This window comes from Salvelinus alpinus, chromosome 29 (genome assembly GCF_045679555.1).
Source record: "Salvelinus alpinus chromosome 29, SLU_Salpinus.1, whole genome shotgun sequence".
NCBI classification, from domain to species: Eukaryota; Metazoa; Chordata; class Actinopteri; order Salmoniformes; family Salmonidae; genus Salvelinus; species Salvelinus alpinus.
The window spans coordinates 35,107,034-35,131,713 of NC_092114.1; the positions used below are offsets into that span (position 1 = coordinate 35,107,034).

At 44.6% G+C, this 24,680-nt stretch overlaps 1 protein-coding gene and 1 pseudogene across 9 annotated transcripts in view; one reads left to right on the forward strand and one right to left on the reverse strand.

The window, feature by feature from the left end:
* Nucleotides 1-1,629, reverse strand: part of LOC139558578 (A-kinase anchor protein 9-like) — a 139,444-nt gene extending 137,815 nt beyond the window's left edge. For all 9 annotated transcript variants that reach the window (XM_071373793.1, XM_071373795.1, XM_071373789.1 and 6 more), the window contains exon 1: nucleotides 1,309-1,629. In XM_071373793.1, coding sequence (XP_071229894.1) covers nucleotides 1,309-1,356 — 48 coding nt within the window. In that variant the 5' untranslated portion in view covers nucleotides 1,357-1,629. The remainder of the gene's footprint in view (nucleotides 1-1,308) is intronic.
* A 17,366-nt stretch (nucleotides 1,630-18,995) lies between these two features.
* On the forward strand, nucleotides 18,996-19,901 carry LOC139558900 (transcription termination factor 1, mitochondrial-like; annotated as a pseudogene).
* The last annotated feature ends 4,779 nt before the right edge of the window (nucleotides 19,902-24,680 follow it).

Below are 24,680 nucleotides of genomic sequence, written 5' to 3' on the forward strand. Positions count from 1 at the left end.
GTTCCCAAACTCTGTATGACTATGGTAAAGAGCCATATGGCCTTCCTATGCTTACTACGGTAGTCGGAGTTGAATCATCACAGGTTGGCTACAGAAAGACATGTCTCATTCAAAATCCTTACTGCTAACATCACTGAGCATTTAAATATAATCTAGTCAATTTATAGGCTAGTTTTGATTAGCACCTTCCAAAATAGTGTCAGGTGTGGTGACAAAGTGATTTCCCTTTCAATAGCATCTAGCCTTCTCTTCAAATACTGCATAAATACTACTGACTCAAAATAAACCTCTGGCGTCATAGGTATGGGTGGTGGAGTGGTGTCAAGTCATGTTATTGTGCATTAGGGCCTAAACTCGTCAAGGGATTAAGGCAGAGGAATGACACTGCAAAGGTCAGTAACCTCAAATTCTGAAAGAACCTGCCGTAAGAGTCCAGTCTACTTTCCTTCCATCTGCCTCCAAGTACCTTTATATATTTTTAGACTAAAGCAGGGAAGTGATTTTCATCATCCTTCTCAGTTGACTATGACAGTGTGTTATCGTATCATCTTACAAGTAGGCTACTGTGGACCTCAGGAAGAGTAGCTGCTGATTTTGCAACAGCTAATGGGGATCCTAATAAAATACTGTACCAGTTCACTGGATACTTCGAAATTGTATTGAAAATGCAATGATGGTTGAAATAATACATACATTGAAACAGTATGCAGAGTTTGTGTGACATCCATCCCTTCTGCATGACATGAGAAGTTGTTTTACATTATTCAGTTAAACTTATTAATAACACTGGTTGTTACAGTGTAACGTTAGTATGCTATAAAAAAAAAAAAAGTATGTATGAGACCATTTGAGTTGGGGCATGTCCTGAAAAACCTGTCACAATCATCTCAACCTTTTAAATCACGTGACTAATAAAACCTGACGTTGACCGTAAAGGCTGAACTGGTTAGCTGGCTAACATTCATACTTTTCTTCAAAACTGGTATATTTTAGGAGGAAACAGCACGTTTCTATGACATGCCAATGGCTGGGTCGCATGACAAAGGAAGTCCGGCTAGCTTGCTAACCCAGACACCCAAGCTCCCGGGCTGTCATCCACATTGGGGGACATGTTTTCTAGTAGTGACAGCTGACAAGGACGGGAACACGGAAGGTGCTCCCAAAACAGCTACTAAATGAAACTATACAAGACAATGTTTTACTGAGCACGCGCAGCAATAACTGTTGTTCCCAAGGTTGACTAGTAGAAACGTTTGAAACACAGAGAAAGAATTGACCACGGCTAGCTAGCTAATAGTGCTATCATACCTTTGCTTTGCCGGCCTCGAGCTTCTTTTGCCTCTCCTCGTCTTCCATTACCGTTGTCCCTGTGGCTGAGAGAAGAGGAAAGGGGCTTCATGCGAAGTGTCAGCGAATACGCCCAGAGTCTGTGGGGAAAGTGTCTGTCTGCTGACATTAAATTTGTTTGGTAATGGTGTCAAATCACTGCGACGAACTCGCATTAGGAGCAGACTCCTCGCTACAGCCACATCTCCGCCGCCATGTTCTCCACGTAAACACGAGACTGATTGTGATGACGTCACGTAGGTGGCTGTTTTCCTCAGCTACGCCCCTTTGGGAACGTCGGAATGTCACTCACAGTTCAAAATGTTTATTTTATTCTTATTTTTACAGAGGGAAACATACTGTGCGTACACAAGTAAAAATATATATTGATTATAGATTGAAATCATTTGCATGAGTAAATACATATTCTCTTTTCTGTGGAGGTGCAAACAAGATCACTGGGTTGCACAATCGCTCATCAGGATTCATTTCACATTGCCCCAGTTAAAATGACCAGATCTATTTTAAATCAAATGAAATATGGTCTCTCCATATGATTAGAGAGCATCCTGTATCTCCGCCTGGTACAGCAATCGCAGGGCTCTCCAGAGGGTGGTGCGGTCTGCCCAACGCATCCCCGGAGGCAAACTACCTGCCCTCCAGGACACCTACAGCACCTGATCTCACAGGAAGGCCAAAAATATATTCAAGGACAACAACCACCCGAGCCACTGCCTGTTCACTCGGCTATTATCCTGAAGGTGAGGTTACAGGTGCATCAAAGCTGGGACAGAGAGATTGAAAACAGCTTCTATCTCAAGGAAATCAGATTGTTAAATAGCCATCACTAGCACATTAGAGGCTGCTGCCTATATACATAGACTTGAAATCACTGGCCACTTTAATAAATGGAACACTAGGCACTTTAATAATGTTAACATATTTTGCATTACTCATCTCATATGTCTATACTGTATTCTATTCTATTCAACTGTATCTTAGTCTATGCCGCTCTGACATTGCTCATCCATATATTTACGTATATATTCTTAATTCCATTCCTTAGATTTGTGTGTATTGTTGTGAAATTGTTAGTTATTACTGCACTGTTGGAGCTAGAATCACAAGCATTTCACTACACCCGCAATAACATCTGCTAAACACATGTATGTGACCAATAAAATTTGATTTGGGTCACAGTCATAGAACATGTCTATTTGACATTTACGCTCATTGCTTCCACCCCAACCCAATCACAAGTTATACCACTTATAGCATTTAGGGAAATTCTCTGGATTCTCCATTGTGCTGGGAAGCCATGATGGCAACCCCTGATATTCAGCATTGTAAATGTGATTTAGGTCAAGAAAGCTCGCAGAAAAGAAAAAACAAACCTTTGAAGCTTCTATACAGACTGACACCTACATACCGGCAGCAGCAGGAGAAGGTGGTCTGTGTCTTCGGCTGATGGGAGCTGTGCAGCTTATGGTCTGGCAGATCTTGAATTCCACCCATCTTCTCTTTGACATCTTTAGCTACCCACTTTGAATCCCAAATAAAGGTGTTCAGCTCCCACCTGTGAGCTTTTGTTGTCTGTGCAGTACCTTCAGCAAGACCTGCTGCCCATCAGAATGTTTTTGGCCTTTAATAATGGATGGCTCTGAGGAGTACTATGTCAGTGGCACAGTAACCCAAGCACCACCACAATTGCAGGGCATCAACAAATAGATCAGGAAACTAACACAGTGAGTCCACAAAGACAAAAGCATTTTGATGGTAAAACGGTTGGGTTGTTTTGGTTGAGATTGTTTGTTTCTTGGAATAAAGAATAAGTGAAGCTGAGAAGAGGCTGATAAATAGGTTATGGAACATTAGTGTTGGTCACTCAGATCTTTTTCCCTATTGATTTAGTCTTGAGGATCCCAAGCCTGCTAAAAGCCGGGCTGATGAATGACAACAATGCATAGTCGTATCAGATGACCACTGCTGCCCTATGAGGTCTCAACAGAATTCCCTAACAAATGCATTTGAGCAAAAAATAATAAAAGGCTGTGATTTGGACTGAATAAAATAAAAAATGCATTCAAGGCTTAAATAAATAACCATTGCTTACAATAATAAACAAACAAAAAAACATTTTTATATCACCTTTATCTAACCAGGTAGGCCAGTTGAGAACAAGTTCTCATTTACAACTGCGAATTGGCCAAGATAAAGCAAAGCAGTGCGACAAAAAACAACAACACAGAGTTACACAAACAAAAGTACAGTCAATAACACAATTGAAAAAATCGATGTACAGTGTGTGCAAATGTAGAAGAGTAGTGAGGTAAGGCAATTAATAGGCCATAGAGGCAAAATAATTACAATTTAGCATTGACACTGGAGTGATAGATGTGCAGATGATGATGTGCAAGTAGAGATACTGTGGTGCAAAAGAGCAAGAAGATAAATAACAATATGGGGATGAGGTAGTTGGGTGTGCTATTTTCAGATTGGCTGTGTACAGGTACAGCGATCTGTAAACTGCTCTGACAGCTGATGCTTTAAGTTAGAGAGGGAGATATAAGTCTCCAGCTTCAGCGATTTTTGCAATTCGTTCCAGTCATTGGCAGCAGAGAACTGGAAGGAAAGGAGACCAAAGGAAGTGTTGGTTTTGGGGATGCATGGTGAAATATACTTGCTGGAGCACGTGCTTGCTACTGGTGGGTGTTGCTATGGTGACCAGTGAGCTGAGATAAGGCGGGGCTTTACCTAGCAAAGACTTATAGATGACCTGGAGCCAGTGGGTTTGGCAACGAATATGTAACGAGGGCCAGCCAACGAGAGCATACAGGTCGCAGTGATGGGTAGTATATGGGGCTTTGGTGACAAAACGGATGGCACTGTGATAGACTCCATCCAGTTTACTGAGTAGAGTGTTGGAGGCTATTTTGTAAATGACATCGCAGTCATTTACATCGCAGTCAAGTCATTTACAGTCATTTACATCGCAGTCATGACATCGAAGTCAAGGATCGGTAGGATAGTCAGTTTTACGAGGGTGTGTTTGGCAGCATGAGTGAAGGGGACTTTGTTATTAAATAGGAAACCGATTCTAGATTTAATTTTGGATTGGAGATGCTTAATGTGAGTCTGGAAGGAGAGTTTACAGTCTAACCAGACACCTAGGTATTTGTAGTTGTCCACATATTCTAAGTCAGAACCGTCCAGAGTTGTGATGCTAGTCGGGCGGGCAGGTGCGAGCAGCAATCGGTTGAAGAGCATGCATTTAGTTTTACTAGCATTTAAAAGCAGTTGGATCCACGGAAGGAGTGTTGTATGGCGTTGAAGCTCGTTTGGAGGTTTGTTAACAGTGTCCCAAGAAGGGTGATCTGTTTGTTAACTTGGCTTTTGAAGATTTTAGAAAGGCATGGCAGGATGGATATAGGTCTATAACAGTTTGGGTCTAGAGTGTCTCTCCCTTTAAAGAGGGGGATGACTGCGGCAGCTTCCCAATCTTTGGGGATCTCAGACGATATGAAAGAGAGGTTGAACAGGCTGGTGATAGGGGTTGCAACAATTTCGGCGGATAATTTTAGAAAGAGAGGGTCCAGATTGTCTAGCCCAGCTGATTTGTAGGGATCCAGATTTTGCAGCTATTTCAGAACATCAGCTGTCTGGATTTGGGTGAAGGAGAAGCGGAGGGGGGGGGGGGGGGGGGCTTGGGCTTGGGCAAGTTGCTGCAGGGGGTGCGGGTGCAGAGCTGTTGGCCGGGGTAGGTGTAGCCAGGTGGAAAGCATGGCCAGCCGTGGAAAGATGCTTATTGACATTATCGATTATCGTAGATTTATCGATGGTGACAGTGTTTCCTAGCCTCAGTGCAGTGAGCAGCTGGGAGGAGGTGCTCTTATTCTCCATGGACTTTACGGTGTCCCAAAACTTTTTGGAATTAGTGCTACAGGAAGCAAATTTCTGTTTGAAAAAGCTAGCCTTCGCTTTCCTAACTGACTGTGTATATTGGTTCCTGACTTCCCTGAAAAGTTGCATATCGCAGGGGCTATTCGATGCTCATGCAGAACACCACAGGATGTTTTTGTGCTGGTCAAGGGCAGTCAAGTCTGGGGTGAGCCAAGGGCTATAACTGTTCTTAGTTCTACATTTTTTGAATGGGGCATGCTTATTTAAGATGGTGAGGAAAGCACTTTTAAAGAGCAACCAGGCATCCTCTACTGACGGGATGAGGTCAATATCCTTCCAGGATACCTGGACCAGGTCGGTTAGAAAGGCCTGCTCGCTGAAGTGTTTTAGGGAGCGTTTGACAGTGATGAGGGGTGGTCGTTTGACCGCAGACCCATTACGGATGCAGGCAATGAGGCAGTGATCGCTGAGATCCTGGTTGAAGACAGCAGAGGTGTATTTAGAGAGCAAGGATGGTCAGGATGATATCTATGAGGGTGCCCATGGTTACAGATTTAAGGTTGTACCTGGTAGTTTCCTCGATAATTTGTGTGAGATTGAGGGCATCTAGCTTAGATTGTAGGACAGCTTGTGGCGTTGTGGCGTTCTTCAACAAAGATGGCTGACAAAACATTACGGTGGAACCAGATGTAAGTTGTTATAACATCATAACGAGTCAAGCAAAACATTTACAATTGAGAGGAATATGTTCGTTAATGTAGAGACAAACGTTTGTGCATATTGTTTTGTCATGAAGTTAATTTACGAAAAACGCTATTTAGCAAGTTATCTGACTTGCTAACATTAGTCAGCTAGCTAGTGTTAGGATAATTAATTTGTAATTTGTGTTGTTTAATGTTTTAGGGACTCCTGAGAAAACCATCAAACCAGGCTGTCGTCTTGTGAAACAGTGGATGTAAAGAATCTAGCTAGCTAAAGCATTTACTGCAAATTGAATGTACAATTGTGTAAGCTTGCCTTGCAATGCAGCTAAAGTAACATAGCTAGCTAACTATTTACTTGCTTATTGTGTAGTGGAGGATAAAAATAACTGTATGCCTATGGATATGTAGCTTGCTACAGTATGTAGCCGATCTGTGTATGGACCCTAAAACGTTAGTTTCTGATCTAATATTCATACCAATCTATGAACCTCAGCTATCATAGTTGTTGTATCAACTTCAAGTCTGAATGGCATTAATGAAGCCTATGGATAGAGTATAGTATAATAACTTTATTGTGCCAAGGATGCAAGTCCTATATACATGTGTACTTTAGTTATTACAACGCATGAGATTCCCACATTGTAGCCTGTACATTGAATATATTCACTGATCATGTACTCTTCCTTGGCAAATAAAGGTGCTGTTCAGGTATGAACCTCTGAGACATTCTTTTTCAGTCATATCAAACTACATTATTTGAATGATGCTGTGTCTGCATGTATGTATTACAATTATACACTTCAACAGTGTTTACCACTCCTGCTCCAAGGACATCAATGATTACACATGATAACAATGCAATAGACTAGAAACATGATTGATTTGTAATTCATATATACAGGAAAAAAATTATGCATATCATTTTAACCTAGAGGATTTAGGGAGAAGGGGGAGAGGGATGAAGTGAAGAAGAGAGACTGTTATTGTGTGTGTGGTCTCACCTGGTGTCCACACTAAGTGGCTACAGAGTACTTTATGCTGAAAAACAGACACATGAGGACAAACAATAGAAGATAATGTCAATAGAAGATACTGTATGTGATGGAGACACCTACCTGAAACATTTAAATATAGAGAGCTATGTGTCTCACCACTTGGTTATTGCAAGGCTAACCCCCAGGGAAATCATGACTTGGCAGCAACAGATAGTCCAGTGAAAATGGCTGTGTTCATGTGGTGTAAAATCTGAAAATTAGCAGCTGACATCTTAATTAAGGGTTTTTTAATTAATGCATGTGAGACAGCTACAACAAGACAGGCAGAGATGGAGAAAAATAACACAAAACAGTTTAATTACCTCTGGTTATGGACACTTTTGCCAGCAATAAAGCTTCCACGGCCTGTTCCTCGGACAGTGAACATCTGGCAATATCTATATTTTCGACCCATTGATCAGCTCGCTCTCTGGAAGTAAAGATATGAACACAATAACTGAGATATGACCGTTCAATCTAAAGCAGCAGATTTTTAGGATACGTCAATACAGCCCAGTGCTGCTTACCTGAGATGCCATCTTCGTAGGTGTAGCTTTGACTTCCTTTGTGTCGCTAACTAGCTAGCCATTTCACATCGGTTACACCCGACTTGAAAAAATCTAAATATACACATTGCGAGATATTTGATGAAATAGACAGACATGCCTATATTTCCCCCATAGAAAACAATGGGAAGGCCGCAGAGTTCCAATATTATTTTAGTTTGTTTACATTTGAACTATAAAACAAAGTGAGCATGTCTCATTGCCAACAATAGCGAAGCAGGCATTGTGACTTTGAACAATAAGCTGGGAATAGAACGTTCGGAAGGCGAGTTGGTGCCACGGTGCTCAATAGAACTAATAGGAGCTGGCAGGGTGAAAAATGCACTAAAATAAGGCCTGTTTTTTCGCCATTACTTCAAAACGACGGCAAGCAGCTGGGAAATATGGTCATATTATGAAACTGGGCTCCACGGCGGATGCAATGAACTAGTTTTTATCAGAAAAGAACGTTGTTAAAAATGTCATGTGTCCAACCTACTATCTATACGGATTTCAGAGCACTCTCGTCTGAGTGTACCAGAGCGCAGAATAATTACTTTACGAGCGCTCAACACCCGTTGGATATGGCTGGTGTCAGTAAATGTCGGAAAAAAGGCGCAATTAAATTGTTTCCAGCAGCACATTTACAGTCACCAACGCTCTGGTTAACACGAGAACTGCCTTACCAGCTCTACTAGGGCGAGTAAAATGGTCAGACTGGTCTCATTTGTGTCTGGAAGTAGCTAGCCAACGTCAGCTTGGGTCCTTGACTGCCGTTGTATCGCCAGAACGCTCAAATAAACCCTACTCCTCGGCCCGAACGTCCAGCGTGCGCTCCGAGAGCGAAACGGTCTGAATTTACAAACTGACAATTTTTCTCTGAATGGAAACACCATAATATTAATCAAATTCATTAAGCCAAATTTCTTAAAATCAATCCCATATACTATGTTATTACAAAAAAGGTTTTAAATTCTCTGGTAATGCCAATACGGAATTCTATCAAATGCTTCTCAAAGATGCCCCCTGGTGGTCAAACTAGCAATAACTTGCAGTAACAGAAGAAATGGCTGAGAATTAAGTGACGTGCCACAGTATGCTCCAGCAGCATGCAAGGTGTGTCGCAGTTTGACGCAACTTTTAAAGGAGGAACCACTGTAGCTGCGATGATCCGGTGTAAAGGTTCAGAGCTTGTGGTAGGAATCCGCTCTGGGTTGATATCGCGCTGTGCAGACTGGTAGGTATTTACCGAGCTGAGGCTTGCTGGTGTCCGAGTTAACGGTGAAGACCGCTAGCAGTGGCTTCTGATGGGGGTTCCAGTTCTAAAGTATAAAAATAGCAGATCCGTACCACATTGGGTGAGGTGGGTTGTAGGAGAGTATATTCAGTCCGTAGATGGAAAGTGAGATAAAAATATATACGAAATATATATACGGAAAAACAATATTTACATAGGACAGGACAGGACAAGACAAGACAAAACACACGTCCAACTGCTACGCCATCTTGGAACCAAATGTATTGGTGTGGTGCATTTCTGGATCACCAATACAGAAGCCATACATCAAGCAAACAGAAATAAACTCTCTATGCTCTCTATGAACTGAATTCCAACCTTTTTCACTGGGCTGGCAGGCGGCCTAGTGGTAAAAAGCATTGGGTCAGTAACCAAAAGGTATCTGGTGGAAATTCCAAAATAAATTAGGTGAAGAGTTGGAGGCTGATACTTCTTCCTGCTGGTGCACCCTTGAGCTTCATCGATTGGAACTGAAGTGGACAGCTGACAGTGGCGTGCTGCGGTAATGGAATAGAAAGGCATTTCACTGTACTTGTGCACATGACAATAGAAACTTGGAAAGTTGGTATGAATAAAGTACAAGGGCCTTTTGTGCCTCGTCGTCCAATACCAAACAACACCTTGATAGTTCTCATTCTCCAGCCTTGAGATGGGCTGATTGGAGAGGTCATGGGTCATGATGGCCATTAATACACAAGGAGTTTCTGACATTTATCAAAGATATTCTTATAATAATAAATCTGTGGTTAGGCTAGGTGACCATCTCAAGTGCATTCCAGCCATTGTACCCCTTGAACACCATGATCAACAGTAAAACACTTGAATCATTCAAACCTGGAATTTATTAAAATAGTTTCTTTATTTAACTTGGCAAGTCAGCTAAGAACAAATTCTTATTTACAATGACGGCCTACCCGAGCCAAACCCTAACAACACTGGGCCAATTGTGCGCCGCCCTATGAGACTCCCAATCACAGCCGGTTGTGATACAGTCTTGAATCAAACCAGGGTCTGTAGTGACGCCTCTGCACTGAGATGCGATGCCTTAGACCGCTGTGCTACTAGGGAGCCCCAATTTAGATGAGTATAACTTAGGCAAGGACACAAGGATGGACCTTCCTGTTTCATTCTATTTAGAGAGTCAAGTGAATGTACTTGCAAAGTGTTTGTATATGACTGAAAAGCTGCTCCAAGGCAGGCCTATTTTGTTTCCTTGGGGCTACAGACACAGTTTAGTTATTAAAGGTCCAATGCAGCAGTTTTTATCAATATCAAAACATTTTCTAGGTAACAATTAAGTACCTTATTGTGATAGTTTTCAATTAAAATTGTCACAGATTAACCAAAATAGCTTCTTAGCAAAGAACAATTTCTCAAGCAAGAATTTTGATAGATCTGTCTGGGAGTGATCTGAGTGGGGAGGGGAAATCTGAAAACTAGCTGTTATTGGTGGAAAGGTTTGAAACTCTTTCTTATTGACGTCACCAGGCAGGCCAAAACTCCATCCCACCAAAACAGGCTTAAATTTCAGGCAGTCTTTTCAAACAGCTCTTACACTCAAAGGGCATTATCATAATTTTAACAATTCCATAGTGTTATCCCAACCTCATAATGTGGACATATACATAAAACACATGTAAATCACAATTTTGACTGCACTGGGCCTTTAAACATATAGCAGCATAACTTTACGCTTATACAACTCTGTCATATGGTAAAGAAAGCCAACTATAGCCTATAAGTCTGACAGAAAATGCAGGGTGAATTACAGAAATGTGTATAAATACCCGCCAAGGAGGCAGGAATAACACAAATATTCTGTTTATACCAATTAACCTCTTATGGAAAGTGAATGGCGCCATCTAGTGTATTGCTATATATTGCATGGCATTACAAACTGCACGTCCACCCACAGTGATTGAGCGCTGAAGTGAATTGAATGTAAACAAACTGCCTGCTTTCTCCTCGTTCTTTGGTAATTGGGAAATGGCATGCAGTGTGTGGTAGAGGAGAAACCAAACTCTTCATTATAAACTGGGTGGTTTGAACCCTGAATGCTGATTGGCTGACAGCCGTGGTATATCAGACCGTATACCATCGGTATGAGAAAATATGTATTTTTCCTGCTCTAATTACGTTGGTAACCAGTTTATGATATATGGCCAATTTACCACCGCTAAGGGCTGTGTCCAGGCACTCCGCTTTGCATTGTGGCTAAGAACAGCCCTTAGCTGTGGTATATTGGCCATATACCACACCCTCTTATTGCTTTAATAATTTCTTGTTTAGGTAGTTAGCTACATATCAAATACATTTATTGAAAAAGCATTTACAATGTGGTACAAACAAAGCGTGCACTGTCAATGGGAGAGTAGTTAGCTAGCTAGCTGGTAGCTGCTCTTAGCAACGCTAGCATTAACATACTACTATACTGAACAAAAATATAAATGCAACATTAAAGATCACAGAAATGTTCCATATGCACAAAAAGCATAGGAGAAAAGCATTTCTCCTTCGCCAAGATAATCCATCCACCTGACAGTGTGGTATATCTAGAAGCTGATTAAACAGTATGATCATTACACAGGTGCACCTTGTGCTGGAGATAATAAAAGGCCACTCTAAAATGTGCAGTTTTGTCACACAACACAATGCCATAGATGTCTCAAGTTTTGAGGGAGCATGTAATTGGCATGCTGACTGCAGGAATGTCCACCAGAATTGTTGCCAGAGAATTGCATGTTCATTTCTCTACCATAAATCACCTCCAACGTCATTTTAGAGAATTTGGCAGTACCTCCAACCGAACTAAACACCGCAGAACACGTGTAACCATGCCAGCCCAAGACTTCCACATCCGACTTCTTCACCTGTGGGATCGTCTGAGACAAGCCACACGGAAGGCTGATGAAACTGAGGAGTATTTCCGTCTGTAATAAAGCCCTTTTTTGGGGTAAAAACTAATTCTGATTGGTTGGGCCTGACTCCCAAGTGGGTGGGCCTATGCCCTTCCAGCCCCACCCATGCAAAATATTTGTATTTTACTAGGCAAGTCAGTTAAGAACACATTTTTATTTACAATGATAGCCTACTCCGGCCAAACCGACGGCGTTGGGCCAATTGTGCGCCGCCCTATGGGACTCCCAATCACAGCTAGATGTGATGCAGCCTGGTTTCAAACCAGGGACTGCAGTGATGCCTCTTACACTGAGATGCAGTGCTTTAGACCGGTGCGCCACTCGGGAGCCCAATAGATTAGGGCCTAATGAATTTATTTAAATGAACTAATTTCCTTATATGAACTGTAATTCAGTAAAATCTTGAAATTGTTGCATGTTCTGTTTATAGTTTTGGCTCAGTATAAATGAGCGTTACTAGGAATTAGCCTGCAAAAAAACGGAATATCCTGCCATAAATTAAATAAGATTCAAATTTCAATTTATACCCTGCTGATTGTCCGTAGGTTTGGTTCTTATGCATGGGGACATTGAGAAAAATAATCTAATAGAACATAAATTATACAGACTTTCCAAACGTGGGACCGGTCTGTTGTAGACTCACTTTCTCTCCGGTTACTTGCCTCATGTCAAAATAAAAGTCCTGCAGGTGTGGCATACCTTGAAAAAAAAGCAAGAACTTGGGGGATCTTTAATTTTGATATGAGGTAAGCAGAGAGGAATTGACCTCGCTGAGGAATGTTTCTACAACAGACCCGGGTTTGGATTTTCTGTTTAATTATACTATGTTCCATTAGATTTTTTTTCTCTCAAATTCACCCATGAATAAGGACAGAGTAAATTGAAATGTAATTGTATTTAATTATTCAGTTTTTTTGCAAGCTAATTCCAGCATTGTAAAAAGCAGCTAGCTAGCGAGCTATGTTAAGTTACAGCAAGCTAACTTTAGTTGTCTCCAAGAAACAATTAAAATATATTGTAAACTGCATCGCAGTGCTAGCTGTGCCACCAGAGACTTTGGGTTCGAGCCCAGGCTCTGTCGCAGCCGGCCGCGACCGGGAGGCCCATGGGGCGGCGCACAATTGGCCTAGCGTCATCCGGGTTAGGGAGGGTTTGGCCGGCAGGGATATCCTTTTTTCATCGCGCACTAGCGCAGATCGTGCTGAAAGTCCTGCCTCTCCCATCTCCTCATTGGTTTATAGAAGCAGGTACCCACGTGCCATTTCCTCATTGGTTATACCCATGTGGGTGATTGAAAGACAAAATGTTTTGCCGGTTGTCTTGGTAAAAGTGCAGATGCCAATCACCAAATAAATTAAACGATGAAAAAGCCAGGAAGTAGGAGAGATGACTAGAAATGATTCGGTTGACCGTTTTTATGTGTGGATTAATTGTCGGAGTAGAGGACCTTGTGCATTTCAGGTAAAATAACAACTCAATGTTTATACCCCAGGACAAATTAGCTAGCAACAGCAAGCTAGCTAAATAGGACAAATTAGCTAGCAAGTGCAAGCTAACTAGCTAAATTGCCATAAATGTTTAATGCTTTTCGACCTGTCCCCAAATTAATGTCGTTGGTTCAGAGTTTGTTTTGATATTTTAACCTGCGTGTAGTGATTGCGTTTGGTGTAGGGGGACAAAATTAATTTATGCACGATGGCGCACACGGTTTGGGTTCCGTGTTAGGCACTGCATCTCAGTGCTAGAGGTGTCACTACAGATCCTGGTTCAATTCCAGACTGTATCACAACCGGCCGTGATTGGGAGACCCATAGGGTGGCCCAGTGTCGTTAGAGTTTGGATGAGGTAGGCCGTCATTGCAAATAAGAATTTGTTCTTAACTGACTTGCCTAGTTAAATAAAGGTTAACTAAAAAATGTAATACAGATTTATCATAACTAGAAGCTACTGCAATGGTGCATAATTGTGAGGCCCTGTTTTAAATTATGAATTGTTGCTATTCTATCCTGGTTGGTTGCATTTCACTATTCCATTTTGTCATGCCATGAACAGCCCACAAACTGAGGGCCTAGAAAGTGAATGAATTCTTTGGCGAAACCAGCTTGCATCTTTATGATCTCTCATCCTGCTTAGAGAAGGCGCAAAGTAGCTTGACTTTGATCAGTGTAATCATTAATGATGTCAGTAGACTTTGGTTGTCTACTATTATTTTTTTTATTATTTTTTTATTTTATTTTTTTATTTCACCTTTATTTAACCAGGTAGGCTAGTTGAGAACAAGTTCTCATTTGCAACTGCGACCTGGCCAAGATAAAGCATAGCAGTGTGAACAGACAACACAGAGTTACACATGGAGTAAACAATAAACAAGTCAATAACATGGTAGAAAAAAAAGAGAATCTATATACAATGTGTGCAAAAGGCATGAGGTAGGCAATAAATCGAATAATTACAATTTAGCAGATTAACACTGGAGTGATAAATCATCAGATGATCATGTGCAAGAAGAGATACTGGTGTGCAAAAGAGCAGAAAAGTAAATAAATAAAAGCAGTATGGGGGGTGAGGTAGGTAAATTGGGTGGGTAGTTTACAGATGGACTATGTACAGCTGCAGCGATCGGTTAGCTGCTCGGATAGCAGATTTTTAAAGTTGTTGAGGGAGATAAAAGTCTCCAACTTCAGAGATTTTTGCAATTCGTTCCAGTCGCAGGCAGCAGAGAACTGGAAGGAAAGGCGTCCAAATGAGGTTTTGGCTTTAGGGATGATCAGTGAGATACACCTGCTGGAGCGCGTGTTGCGGGTGGGTGTAGCCATCGTGACCAGTGAACTGAGATAAGGCGGCACTTTACCTAGCATAGCCTTGTAGATGACCTGGAGCCAGTGGGTCTGACGACGAACATGTAGCGAGGGCCAGCCGACTAGGGCATACAGGTCGCAGTGGTGGGTCGTATAAGGTGCTTTAGTAACAAAACGAATGGCACTGTGATAAACTGCATCCAGTTTGCTGAGTAGAGTATTGGAAGCTATTTTGTAGATGACATCGCCGAAGTCGAGGATCGGTAGGATAGTCAGTTTTACTAGGGTAAGTTTGGCGGCGTGAGTGAAGGAGGCTTTGTTGCGGAATAGAAAGCCGATTCTTGATTTGATTTTGGATTGGAGATGTTTGATATGAGTCTGGAAGGAGAGTTTGCAGTCTAGCCAGACACCTAGGTACTTATAGATGTCCACATATTCTAGGTCGGAACCGTCCAGGGTGGTGATGCTAGTCGGGCGTGCGGGTGCAGGCAGCGAACGGTTGAAAAGCATGCATTTGGTTTTACTAGCGTTTAAGAGCAGTTGGAGGCCACGGAAGGAGTGTTGTATGGCATTGAAGCTCGTTTGGAGGTTAGATAGCACAGTGTCCAAGGAAGGGCCGGAAGTATATAGAATGGTGTCGTCTGCGTAGAGGTGGATCAGGGAATCGCCCGCAGCAAGAGCAACATCATTGATGTATACAGAGAAAAGAGTCGGCCCGAGAATTGAACCCTGTGGTACCCCCATAGAGACTGCCAGAGGACCGGACAACATGCCCTCCGATTTGACACACTGAACTCTGTCTGCAAAGTAGTTGGTGAACCAGGCAAGGCAGTCATTAGAAAAACCGAGGCTACTGAGTCTGCCGATAAGAATATGGTGATTGACAGAGTCGAAAGCCTTGGCCAGGTCGATGAAGACGGCTGCACAGTAATGTCTTTTATCGATGGCGGTTATGATATCGTTTAGTACCTTGAGCGTGGCTGAGGTGCACCCATGACCGGCTCGGAAACCGGATTGCACAGCGGAGAAGGTACGGTGGGATTCGAGATGGTCAGTGATCTGTTTGTTGACTTGGCTTTCGAAGACCTTAGATAGGCAGGGCAGGATGGATATAGGTCTGTAACAGTTTGGGTCCAGGGTGTCTCCCCCTTTGAAGAGGGGGATGACCGCGGCAGCTTTCCAATCCTTGGGGATCTCAGATGATACGAAGGAGAGGTTGAACAGGCTGGTGATAGGGGGTGCGACAATGGCGGCGGACAGTTTCAGAAATAGGGGGTCCAGATTGTCAAGCCCAGCTGATTTGTATGGGTCCAGGTTTTCCAGCTCTTTCAGAACATCTGCTATCTGGATTTGGGTAAAGGAGAAGCTGGGGAGGCTTGGGCGAGTAGCAGCGGGGGGGGCGGGGCTGTTGGCCAAGGTTGGAGTCGCCAGGAGGAAGGCATGGCCAGCCATTGAGAAATGCTTGTTGAAGTCTTCGATTATCACGGATTTATCGGTGGTGACCGTGTTACCTAGCCTCAGTGCAGTGGGCAGCTGGGAGGAGGTGCTCTTGTTCTCCATGGACTTTACAGTATCCCAGAACTTTTTGGAGTTAGAGCTACAGGATGCAAATTTCTGCTTGAAAAAGCTGGCCTTTGCTTTCCTGACTGACTGCGTGTATTGGTTCCTGACTTCCCTGAACAGTTGCATATCGCGGGGGCTCTTCGATGCTATTGCAGTTCGCCACAGGATGTTTTTGTGCTGGTCGAGGGCAGTCAGGTCTGGAGTGAACCAAGGGCTATATCTGTTCTTGGTTCTGCATTTTTTGAACGGAGCATGCTTGTCTAATATGGTGAGGAAGTAACATTTAAAGAATGACCAGGCATCCTCAACTGACGGGATGAGGTCAATATCCTTCCAGGGTACCCGGGCCAGGTCGATTAGAAAGGCCTGCTCGCAGAAGTGTTTTAGGGAGCGTTTGACAGTGATGAGGGGTGGTCGTTTGACCGCGGACCCGTGGCGGATACAGGCAATGAGGCAGTGATCGCTGAGATCTTGATTGAAGACAGCAGAGGTGTATTTGGAGGGCAGGTTGGTCAGGATAATGTCTATTAGGGTGCCCATGTTTACGGATTTAGGGTTGTACCTGGTGGGTTCCTTGATGATTTGTGTGAGATTGAGGGCATCAAGCTTGGATTGTAGGACTGCCGGGGTGTTAAGCATATCCCAGTTTAGGTCACCTAACAGAACAAACTCTGAAGCTAGATGGGGAGCGATCAATTCACAGATGGTGTCCATGGCACAGCTGGGAGCTGAGGGGGCTCGGTAGCAGGCGGCAACAGTGAGAGACTTATTTCTGGAGAGATTAATTTTTAAAATTAGAAGTTCGAACTGTTTGGGCATAGACCTGGAAAGTATGACAGAACTTTGCAGGCTATCTCTGCAGTAGATTGCAACTCCTCCCCCTTTGGCAGTTCTATCTTGACGGAAAGTGTTATAGTTGGGTATGGAAATCTCAGAATTTTTGGTGGCCTTCCTAAGCCAGGATTCGGACACGGCAAGGACATCAGGGTTGGCAGAGTGTGCTAAAGCGGTGAGTAAGGCAAACTTAGGGAGGAGGCTTTTGATGTTGACATGCATGAGGCCAAGGCTTTTTCGATCACAGAAGTCAACAAATGAGGGTGACTGGGGACATGCAGGGCCTGGGTTTACCTCCACATCACCCGAGGAACAGAGGAGTAGTAGGATGAGGGTGCGGCTAAAGGCTATCAAAACTGGTCGCCTAGAGCGTTGGGGACAAAGAATAAAAGGAGCAGATTTATGGGCGTGGTAGAATAGATTCTGGGCATAATGTGCAGACAGGGGTATGGTGGGGCGCGGGTACAGCGGAGGCAAGCCCAGGCACTGGGTGATGATAAGAGAGGTTGTATCTCTGGACATGCTGGTCTCAATGGGTGAGGTCACCGCATGTGTGGGGGGTGGGACAAAGGAGGTATCAGAGGTACGGAGAGTGGAACTACAGGGTCCATTGCAAACCAAAACAATGATAATGATAACTAGCCTGAACAACAGTATGCAAGGCATATTGATATTTGAGAGAGACATACAATAAGGCATAAAGTGATTGCAGGTCTTGATTGGGAGAGCTAGCTAAAACAACAGGTAAGATAACAGCAGCAATAACAGGGTGCTAGTCTAACACAGCAACAACAGGTAAAAATGGCGACGACTAGGCAGAGAGGGTCGGATTAACTACACACAGATCCTGAGTTAAAGCACAGAGCCGACAGATAAAACACAAATAAACAGAATGGAGTACCGTGAATTAATGGACAGTCAAGCATGCATCAGCTATGTAGCCAAGTGATCATAGTGTCCAGGGGGCAGCCGTAGATGGAGCAGGGAGGCCTCCACTAAGCTAGCACGCGGCGTTTAAAGTTAGTAGCCCGGGGGGTGGTCTGCTCAGACGGAGGGGGTCTGCTCAGACGTGGTCGTGTCGACAGAGAGTCCAAGCCGGATGGCGAAAGAGAGGTTGTGAATTGTAGAATTGTGTTTGCTAACTGGTGCTAGCTTCGTGGCAGTGGCGCTAGCTGCGCTAGCTGCAAGCTAGCTGTGAGGATCAGAAGTAGTGGCTCAGGATTCGCAGGATCCGGTGTCGAAGACAGTCCGATGCTGGTAAATTGGTGAGTAATATCCAGGCTAATAACAGGGTTGGTGTCTGTGCAGAAGGTAAGAGCTACTAGCAGCGGCAAAAAAATTGCTAAATTAGCTTGTAGCTGATTTAGACCAGTTGTGATGGATTGGCAGGGCTCTGTGTCGGCAAAAAAAAAAAAAAAAAAAAAAGGTCCAGTCCAATTGGCAAAAGAGGTATTGTAGCCCAAGAATTCGCTGGTAGACCTCTTCGGCTAGCCGGCAGATGGGCCTAGCTCGAGGCTAGCTCAAGGCTAACTGGTGCTTGCTTCGGGACAGAGGTGTTAGCCAGTAGTAGCCACTCGGTTGCAGCTAGCTAGCTGTGATGATACGGTGTAATTGTCCAGAGCTTGCATCAGGAATCCGGTGATGTGGTAGAGAAAAAGCAGTCCTATATGCTCTGGGTTGATATCGCGCTTGCAGACTGGCAGGTATTGGCCCGGTATTGAAGCTGGCTGTGTCCGAGTTGAGGGTGAAGACCGCAGCAGTGGCTAACTGACTACTAGCTAGTAGCTAGTTATCTGGCTAGCTTCTGATTGGGGTTACGGTTCTAAAGTATAAAAAAATAGCAGGTCCGTACCACATTGGGTGAGGCGGAATGTAGGAATGTATATTCAGTTCCTAGATGGAAAGTGAAATTAAAATATATACGAAATGTATACGAAAAATACGAAGACTATTTACACGGGACAAGACAAGACAAAGACACGTCCGACTGCTACGCCATCTTGGATTTAGATTTCACTGGAGGTCTGGAGGTAGAATTGATTGATATATTATCTTGTATTTTTTCCTTTAGGTCTGATGTCATGTCTCGACCGTGTTGAAGATTACATTAATGCAGGGAGTCCAGGCTCTGCTAGGCCTTCACAGAACCCTGTACCAGCTTTTAGCCACTTTGTTGCATCTCCTGCCCAGCTGACCTCTGTCGGTCTTCCCAGGGGTCTTTGCACCGTCACTCCAAATGTCAGCGACTCAAAGCCTTCAGTGGGACTTGAGAATGAGTCCCTGCTGGAGAGCTTGACCTTCATGTGGTGGACGTGAAGATGGGGCACCAGTGCCAACCGGGTGTGCTCCACAAGGTCATCACCAATGAGCAAGGTCTGGCTCACTTCCTCCATGGCAAAGGCGCCAGCCGGAAAGTGGTGACAGGCATCATCCTCTGGTACCCATGCGCCATCACTTATTCGGGCGAGCACCTGGAGCAACACTGGCCGATGTGGCGGAGTGTCTTCAAGAGCGACAGTGAGATCATCAGCATTCTGGACCGCTCGCCCGAGTCCTCCTCGAGCGGCAACAACAACCTGGAGATTTGATTTGAAGAACATTGTGTTCCTGGGCTCGCTGGGCCTCAACGCCAAGGACCTCCACCACCTACTGACCACGGCGCTGCGGACCGTCTCCAACAGTGTCGAGCTCAACCACCCCCGGTGGAGTTCCTGGAAGACGTGTGCACCGAGTTGGGTGGGTAGGACCCTGGGCAGTTCGCCAAGTCGGTGGTTTCTCGAAACCTATACATCCTCATCCACAGCACCAAGAGGGTGAAGGCAAACATTGACTTCCTAAGGCTTCTTTCAAGATGAGTGACCCGGAGCTGCTGGCTCTGCTGCAGGGGGTGCCTGGGCAGAAATCCTGGACCTCTCTAACGAGTACCTGAAGAGAAACATCAAGAGGCTTCAGGAGAAGCTGGCATCTCTCGGCTGTTGGTAAGTTGACATCAAGAAACTGATGGTCTGTTACCCCACTGTGCTGTTCATCAGGCCGGATACGCTGAGCTCCAAACTTGACTGACTGTCTGTTAAAGATACTGGAGAATACTGGAGAAAGTCCTGAAGTATGATCATCACAGGGCGACTAGAGGAGCTGCATAAGCTCCGGTATGACTTTGAAAAGAACGGCATCAATATTCTGGACACAAGCCAATAAAGATACGACCCCAAGTCGGAAAGACTGGCTCTCTCGTCAGAGGAATGAGTTGTGTCAACATTTGGGTTATGATTAGAATTTAATCAGATTTTTTTTTGCACAAATGTTTGCCATTGCTGCCTGAAGCATGACCTCTACTGTAACGGCTGTCATATTCTTCCTCCTCCTCGGACGATCAGAGGCGAGAAGGATCGGACCAATACGCGGAGTGGGTAGTGCTCATGATGATTTATTATATCGAAACTGAACACTAACATGAAACAAAATAACAAATAGAATACAACCGAAAACAGTCCCGTGTGGCACGAATACTAACACGAAAGACAAACACCCACAAAACACACGTGAAACCCCGGCTGTCTTAGTATGATTCTCAATCAGGGACAACGATTGACAGCTGCCTCTGATTGAGAATCATACCAGGCCGAACACAAAATCCCAACCTAGAAAATCACACATAGACAAACCCACCCAACTCACGCCCTGACCAACTAAATAAATACAAGACAAAGGAAAACAGGTCAGGAACATGACAGAACCCCCCCCCTCCTTAAGGTGCGAACTCCGGGCGCACCACCATAAACTCTAGGGGAGGGTCTGGGTGGGCGTCTGTCCACGGTGGCGGCTCTGGCGCTGGTCGTGGTCCCCACCCCACCGTAGTCAATCCCCGCTTCCGTGGCCTCCTCCCAATGGCCACCCTCCATATAAACCCCATTGGATTAAAGGGCAGCACCGGACTAAGGGGCAGCTCCGGACTGAGGGGCAGCACCGGACTGACAGATGGTTCTGGCAGCTCCTGGCTGGCTGGCGGATCCTGGCTGGCTGGCTCTGGCGGATCCTGGCTGGCTGGCTCTGGCGGATCCTGGCTGGCCGGCTCTGGCGGATCCTGGCTGGTCGGCTCTGGCGGATCCTGGCTGGCCGGCTCTGGCGGATCCTGGCTGGCCGGCTCCGGCTGCTCCTGTCTGGCGGACGGCACCGGCTGCTCCTGTCTGGCGGACGGCACCGACTGCTCCTGTCTGGCGGACGGCACTGACTGCTCCTGTCTGGCGGACGGCACTGACTGCTCCTGTCTGGCGGATGGCTCTAGCGGCTCGGGACAGACGGGCAGCTCTGACGGCTCGGGACAGACGGACAGCTCTGACGGCTCGGGACAGACGGGCAGCTCTGACGGCTCGGGACAGACGGGCAGCTCTGACGGCTCGGGACAGACGGACAGCTCTGACGGCTCAGGACAGACGGGCAGCTCTGACGGCTCGGGACAGACGGGCAGCTCTGACAGCGCTGGGCAGGCAGACAGCTCAGACAGCGCTGGGCAGGCAGGCAGCTCAGACAGCGCTGGGCAGGCAGGCAGCTCAGACAGCGCTGGGCAGATGAGAGCAACTGGAGAGAGAACCCGGAGAGACAGCCTGGTACGGGGGGCTGCCACCGGAGGACTGGTACGTGGAGGTGGCACCGGAATTACCGGACCGTGAAGGAGGACACGCGCTCTTGAGCACCGAGTCCGCCCAACCTTACCAGGTTGAATGGTCCCCGTAGCCCTGCCAGTGCGGCGAGGTGGAATAGCCCGCACTGGGCTATGCTGGCGAACCGGGGACACCCTTTGTAAGACTGGTGCCATGTACGCCGGCCCGAGGAGACGCACTGGAGGCCAGATGCGTTGGGCCGGCTTCATGACACCCGGCTCGATGCCCAACCTAGCCCTACCAGTGCGGCGAGGTGGAATAGCCCGCACTGGGCTAAGCACGCGTACTGGGGACACCGTGCGCTCCACCGCATAACACGGTGTCTGACCAGTACGACGCCCTCTCACTCCACGGTAAGCACGGGGAGTTGGCTCAGGTCTCCTACCCGGCTTTGCCACACTCCGCGTGTTCCCCCCCCCAAGACATTTTTGGGTCTGACTCTCGGGCTCCCAACCGCGTCGCCGCGCTGCCTCCTCATACCAGCGCCTCTCTGCCTTCGCTGCCTCCAACTCCGCCTTGGGACGGCGATATTCCCCTGGCTGAGCCCAGGGTCCCTTGCCGTCCAGGATCTCCTCCCAAGTCCATGAGTCCTGTGTCTTCGGTCTCTGCTGCTGCTGCTGTCTGTTTCCACTCTGCTTAATCCTTTTTTGGTGGGTGTTTCTGTAACGGCTGTCATATTCTTCCTCTTCCTCGGACGAGGAGAGGCAAGAAGGATCGGACCAATACGCGGAGTGGGTAGTGCTCATGATGATTTATTATATCGAAACTGAACACTAACATGAAACAAAATAACAAATAGAATACAACCGAAAACAGTCCTGTGTGGCACGAATACTAACACGAAAGACAAACACCCACAAAACACACGTGAAACCCCGGCTGCCTTAGTATGATTCTCAATCAGGGACAACGATTGACAGCTGCCTCTGATTGAGAATCATACCAGGCCGAACACAAAATCCCAACCTAGAAAATCACACATAGACAAACCCACCCAACTCACGCCCTGACCAACTAAATAAATACAAGACAAAGGAAAACAGGTCAGGAACGTGACATCTACATATGACTGTCCTACTCCTAACCTATAAGATTTGATTGTGCATAGCTATATAGCTTCAAATGTATATGGTAGGTAAAAACAACTCAATCATATAGAGAATCATGTCAGTATCAGGAAACCTTATTTTTATGGAAAACAAAGAGTAAGCCTAAGTAAGGTAGTGTAATCGTATTTGACCCATGATTTAGATTTTTACAATTGCTGACGAACTATGTATTATAGTACTGTGTCAATGCATTTCTCCGGTTATGTGGCAGCTTAGTGAACTTCGATGCCTTCAGTTCAGAGGAAACACCACCCTTACCAATGGTTTTACAGAACTGTTAACTGCCAAGAGGCATCAAGACACTGTTGTTACTGTGTCCGAATAATGAACGATTCTCAAACTTCTTTCTCATTTGCCAGATGAGTTGTCCAATGAGAAATCAGTCAAACCCTTTCTTCCTAGCTTATCTGCCTTAGTGAATGAATGTGAAAAATAAGGATATCATTTTTACCAAACAAAAGGTTTGGAGAAGGTTAAGTTTGAAATGGACAACAAAATATGATGCATTAGGTTTACAATAAGTAATATTTATGTATGTGCTCTGTTTCACACAAATGTATGCCAATAAACAGTAATAAAATATGACAGTTAATACTTTAATTAAACCTAAGAATTCAAAATGTCACTTTCTGTATTTTGAAAACTTGATTGCTGAAATGCAAAACATTTTGGGACTGTATTAACATTGGACTAATGAAATGAATACCAAAAGATTGTTTTGGAGTGATATTTTCCTGTAATGCTTTGATTTAGTATTTATGGCTAATTGAGTGCATTTATATGAAAACATCAACCTGTGGAGAGTGTCTACCTGCTATTAACGGTATTCAATATAATGTTGCATGCATATGCTACAGTGAAAGGCTACAGTGCAATTTTGATTGAATTGAGCAGTCTCCTAACAAAAGAGAATGAGAGAGGGAGATTCTCATTTGGGCAAAAGAACATCCTCTCTCCTCCGTCCTCCGGAAACCGATAATGGCTGAGTGGTCGAAGAGAGTGTCAATTCATTAGTAGGCAAACGGAAGTGTCCTCCCCTCCAGTGTCGGAAAAAGTACACAGTTGTCATATTTGAGTAAAAGTAAAGATACCTTAATAGAAAATGACTCAAGTGAAAGTCACCCAGGAAAACACTACTTCAATAAAAATATTTGGTGTTAAATATACTTAAGTATCAAAAGTAAATGTAATTGCTCAAAGTATAAATAATTTCAAGTTCCTTATATAAAGCAAACCAGACTGCATCATTTTCTTGTTTTAATTTACGGATAGCCAGGGGTACACGCCAACACTCAGACATCATTACAAATTAAGCATGTGTGTTTAATGAGTCTGCCAGATCAGAGGCAGTAGGGATGACCAGGGATGTTCTCATGATAAGTGTGTGAATTGGACCATTTTCCTGTCCTGCTAAGTATAACAAATGTAAGGAATACTTTTTGATGTCAGGGAAAATGTTTGGAGAAAAAAGTACATGATTTTCTTTAGGAATATAGTGAAATAAAGGTCAAAAATATAAATAGTAAAGTAAAGTAGAAAAACTATTTAAGTAATACTTTAAAGTATTTTTACTTAAGTACTTTACACCATTGCTCCCCTCCATAGCCACCATTCATCGAGGATACTCAAGTATTTGGAAAAGTTTTGAAATATGCCACACCCCCTTAGAATCAGCTTTTGTTTTGACAGAGGAGGAAAAACATGCACACGTTTAAAAACAATATGCTACTTATTGGTTTATCTATAAAATGTATTGCATTACTAACTTAATTTGTTTTGAGCACTTTACACATTTATTTTGGGATCCACCCACTCTAAATGGAATTTGCCCAATGACTTGAGACTCATTTCAAGCAAGCACATTTCCATCCACGTTGACTCTCCTTAATTAACTGTGACCTTTTTCAAAAGGAGGCGAGAGAGGACGCAGGAGGTGAGCAAAATCTAATTGATAAAAAGCCAGAGAATAGAACACATTTCTCCTAATGGTA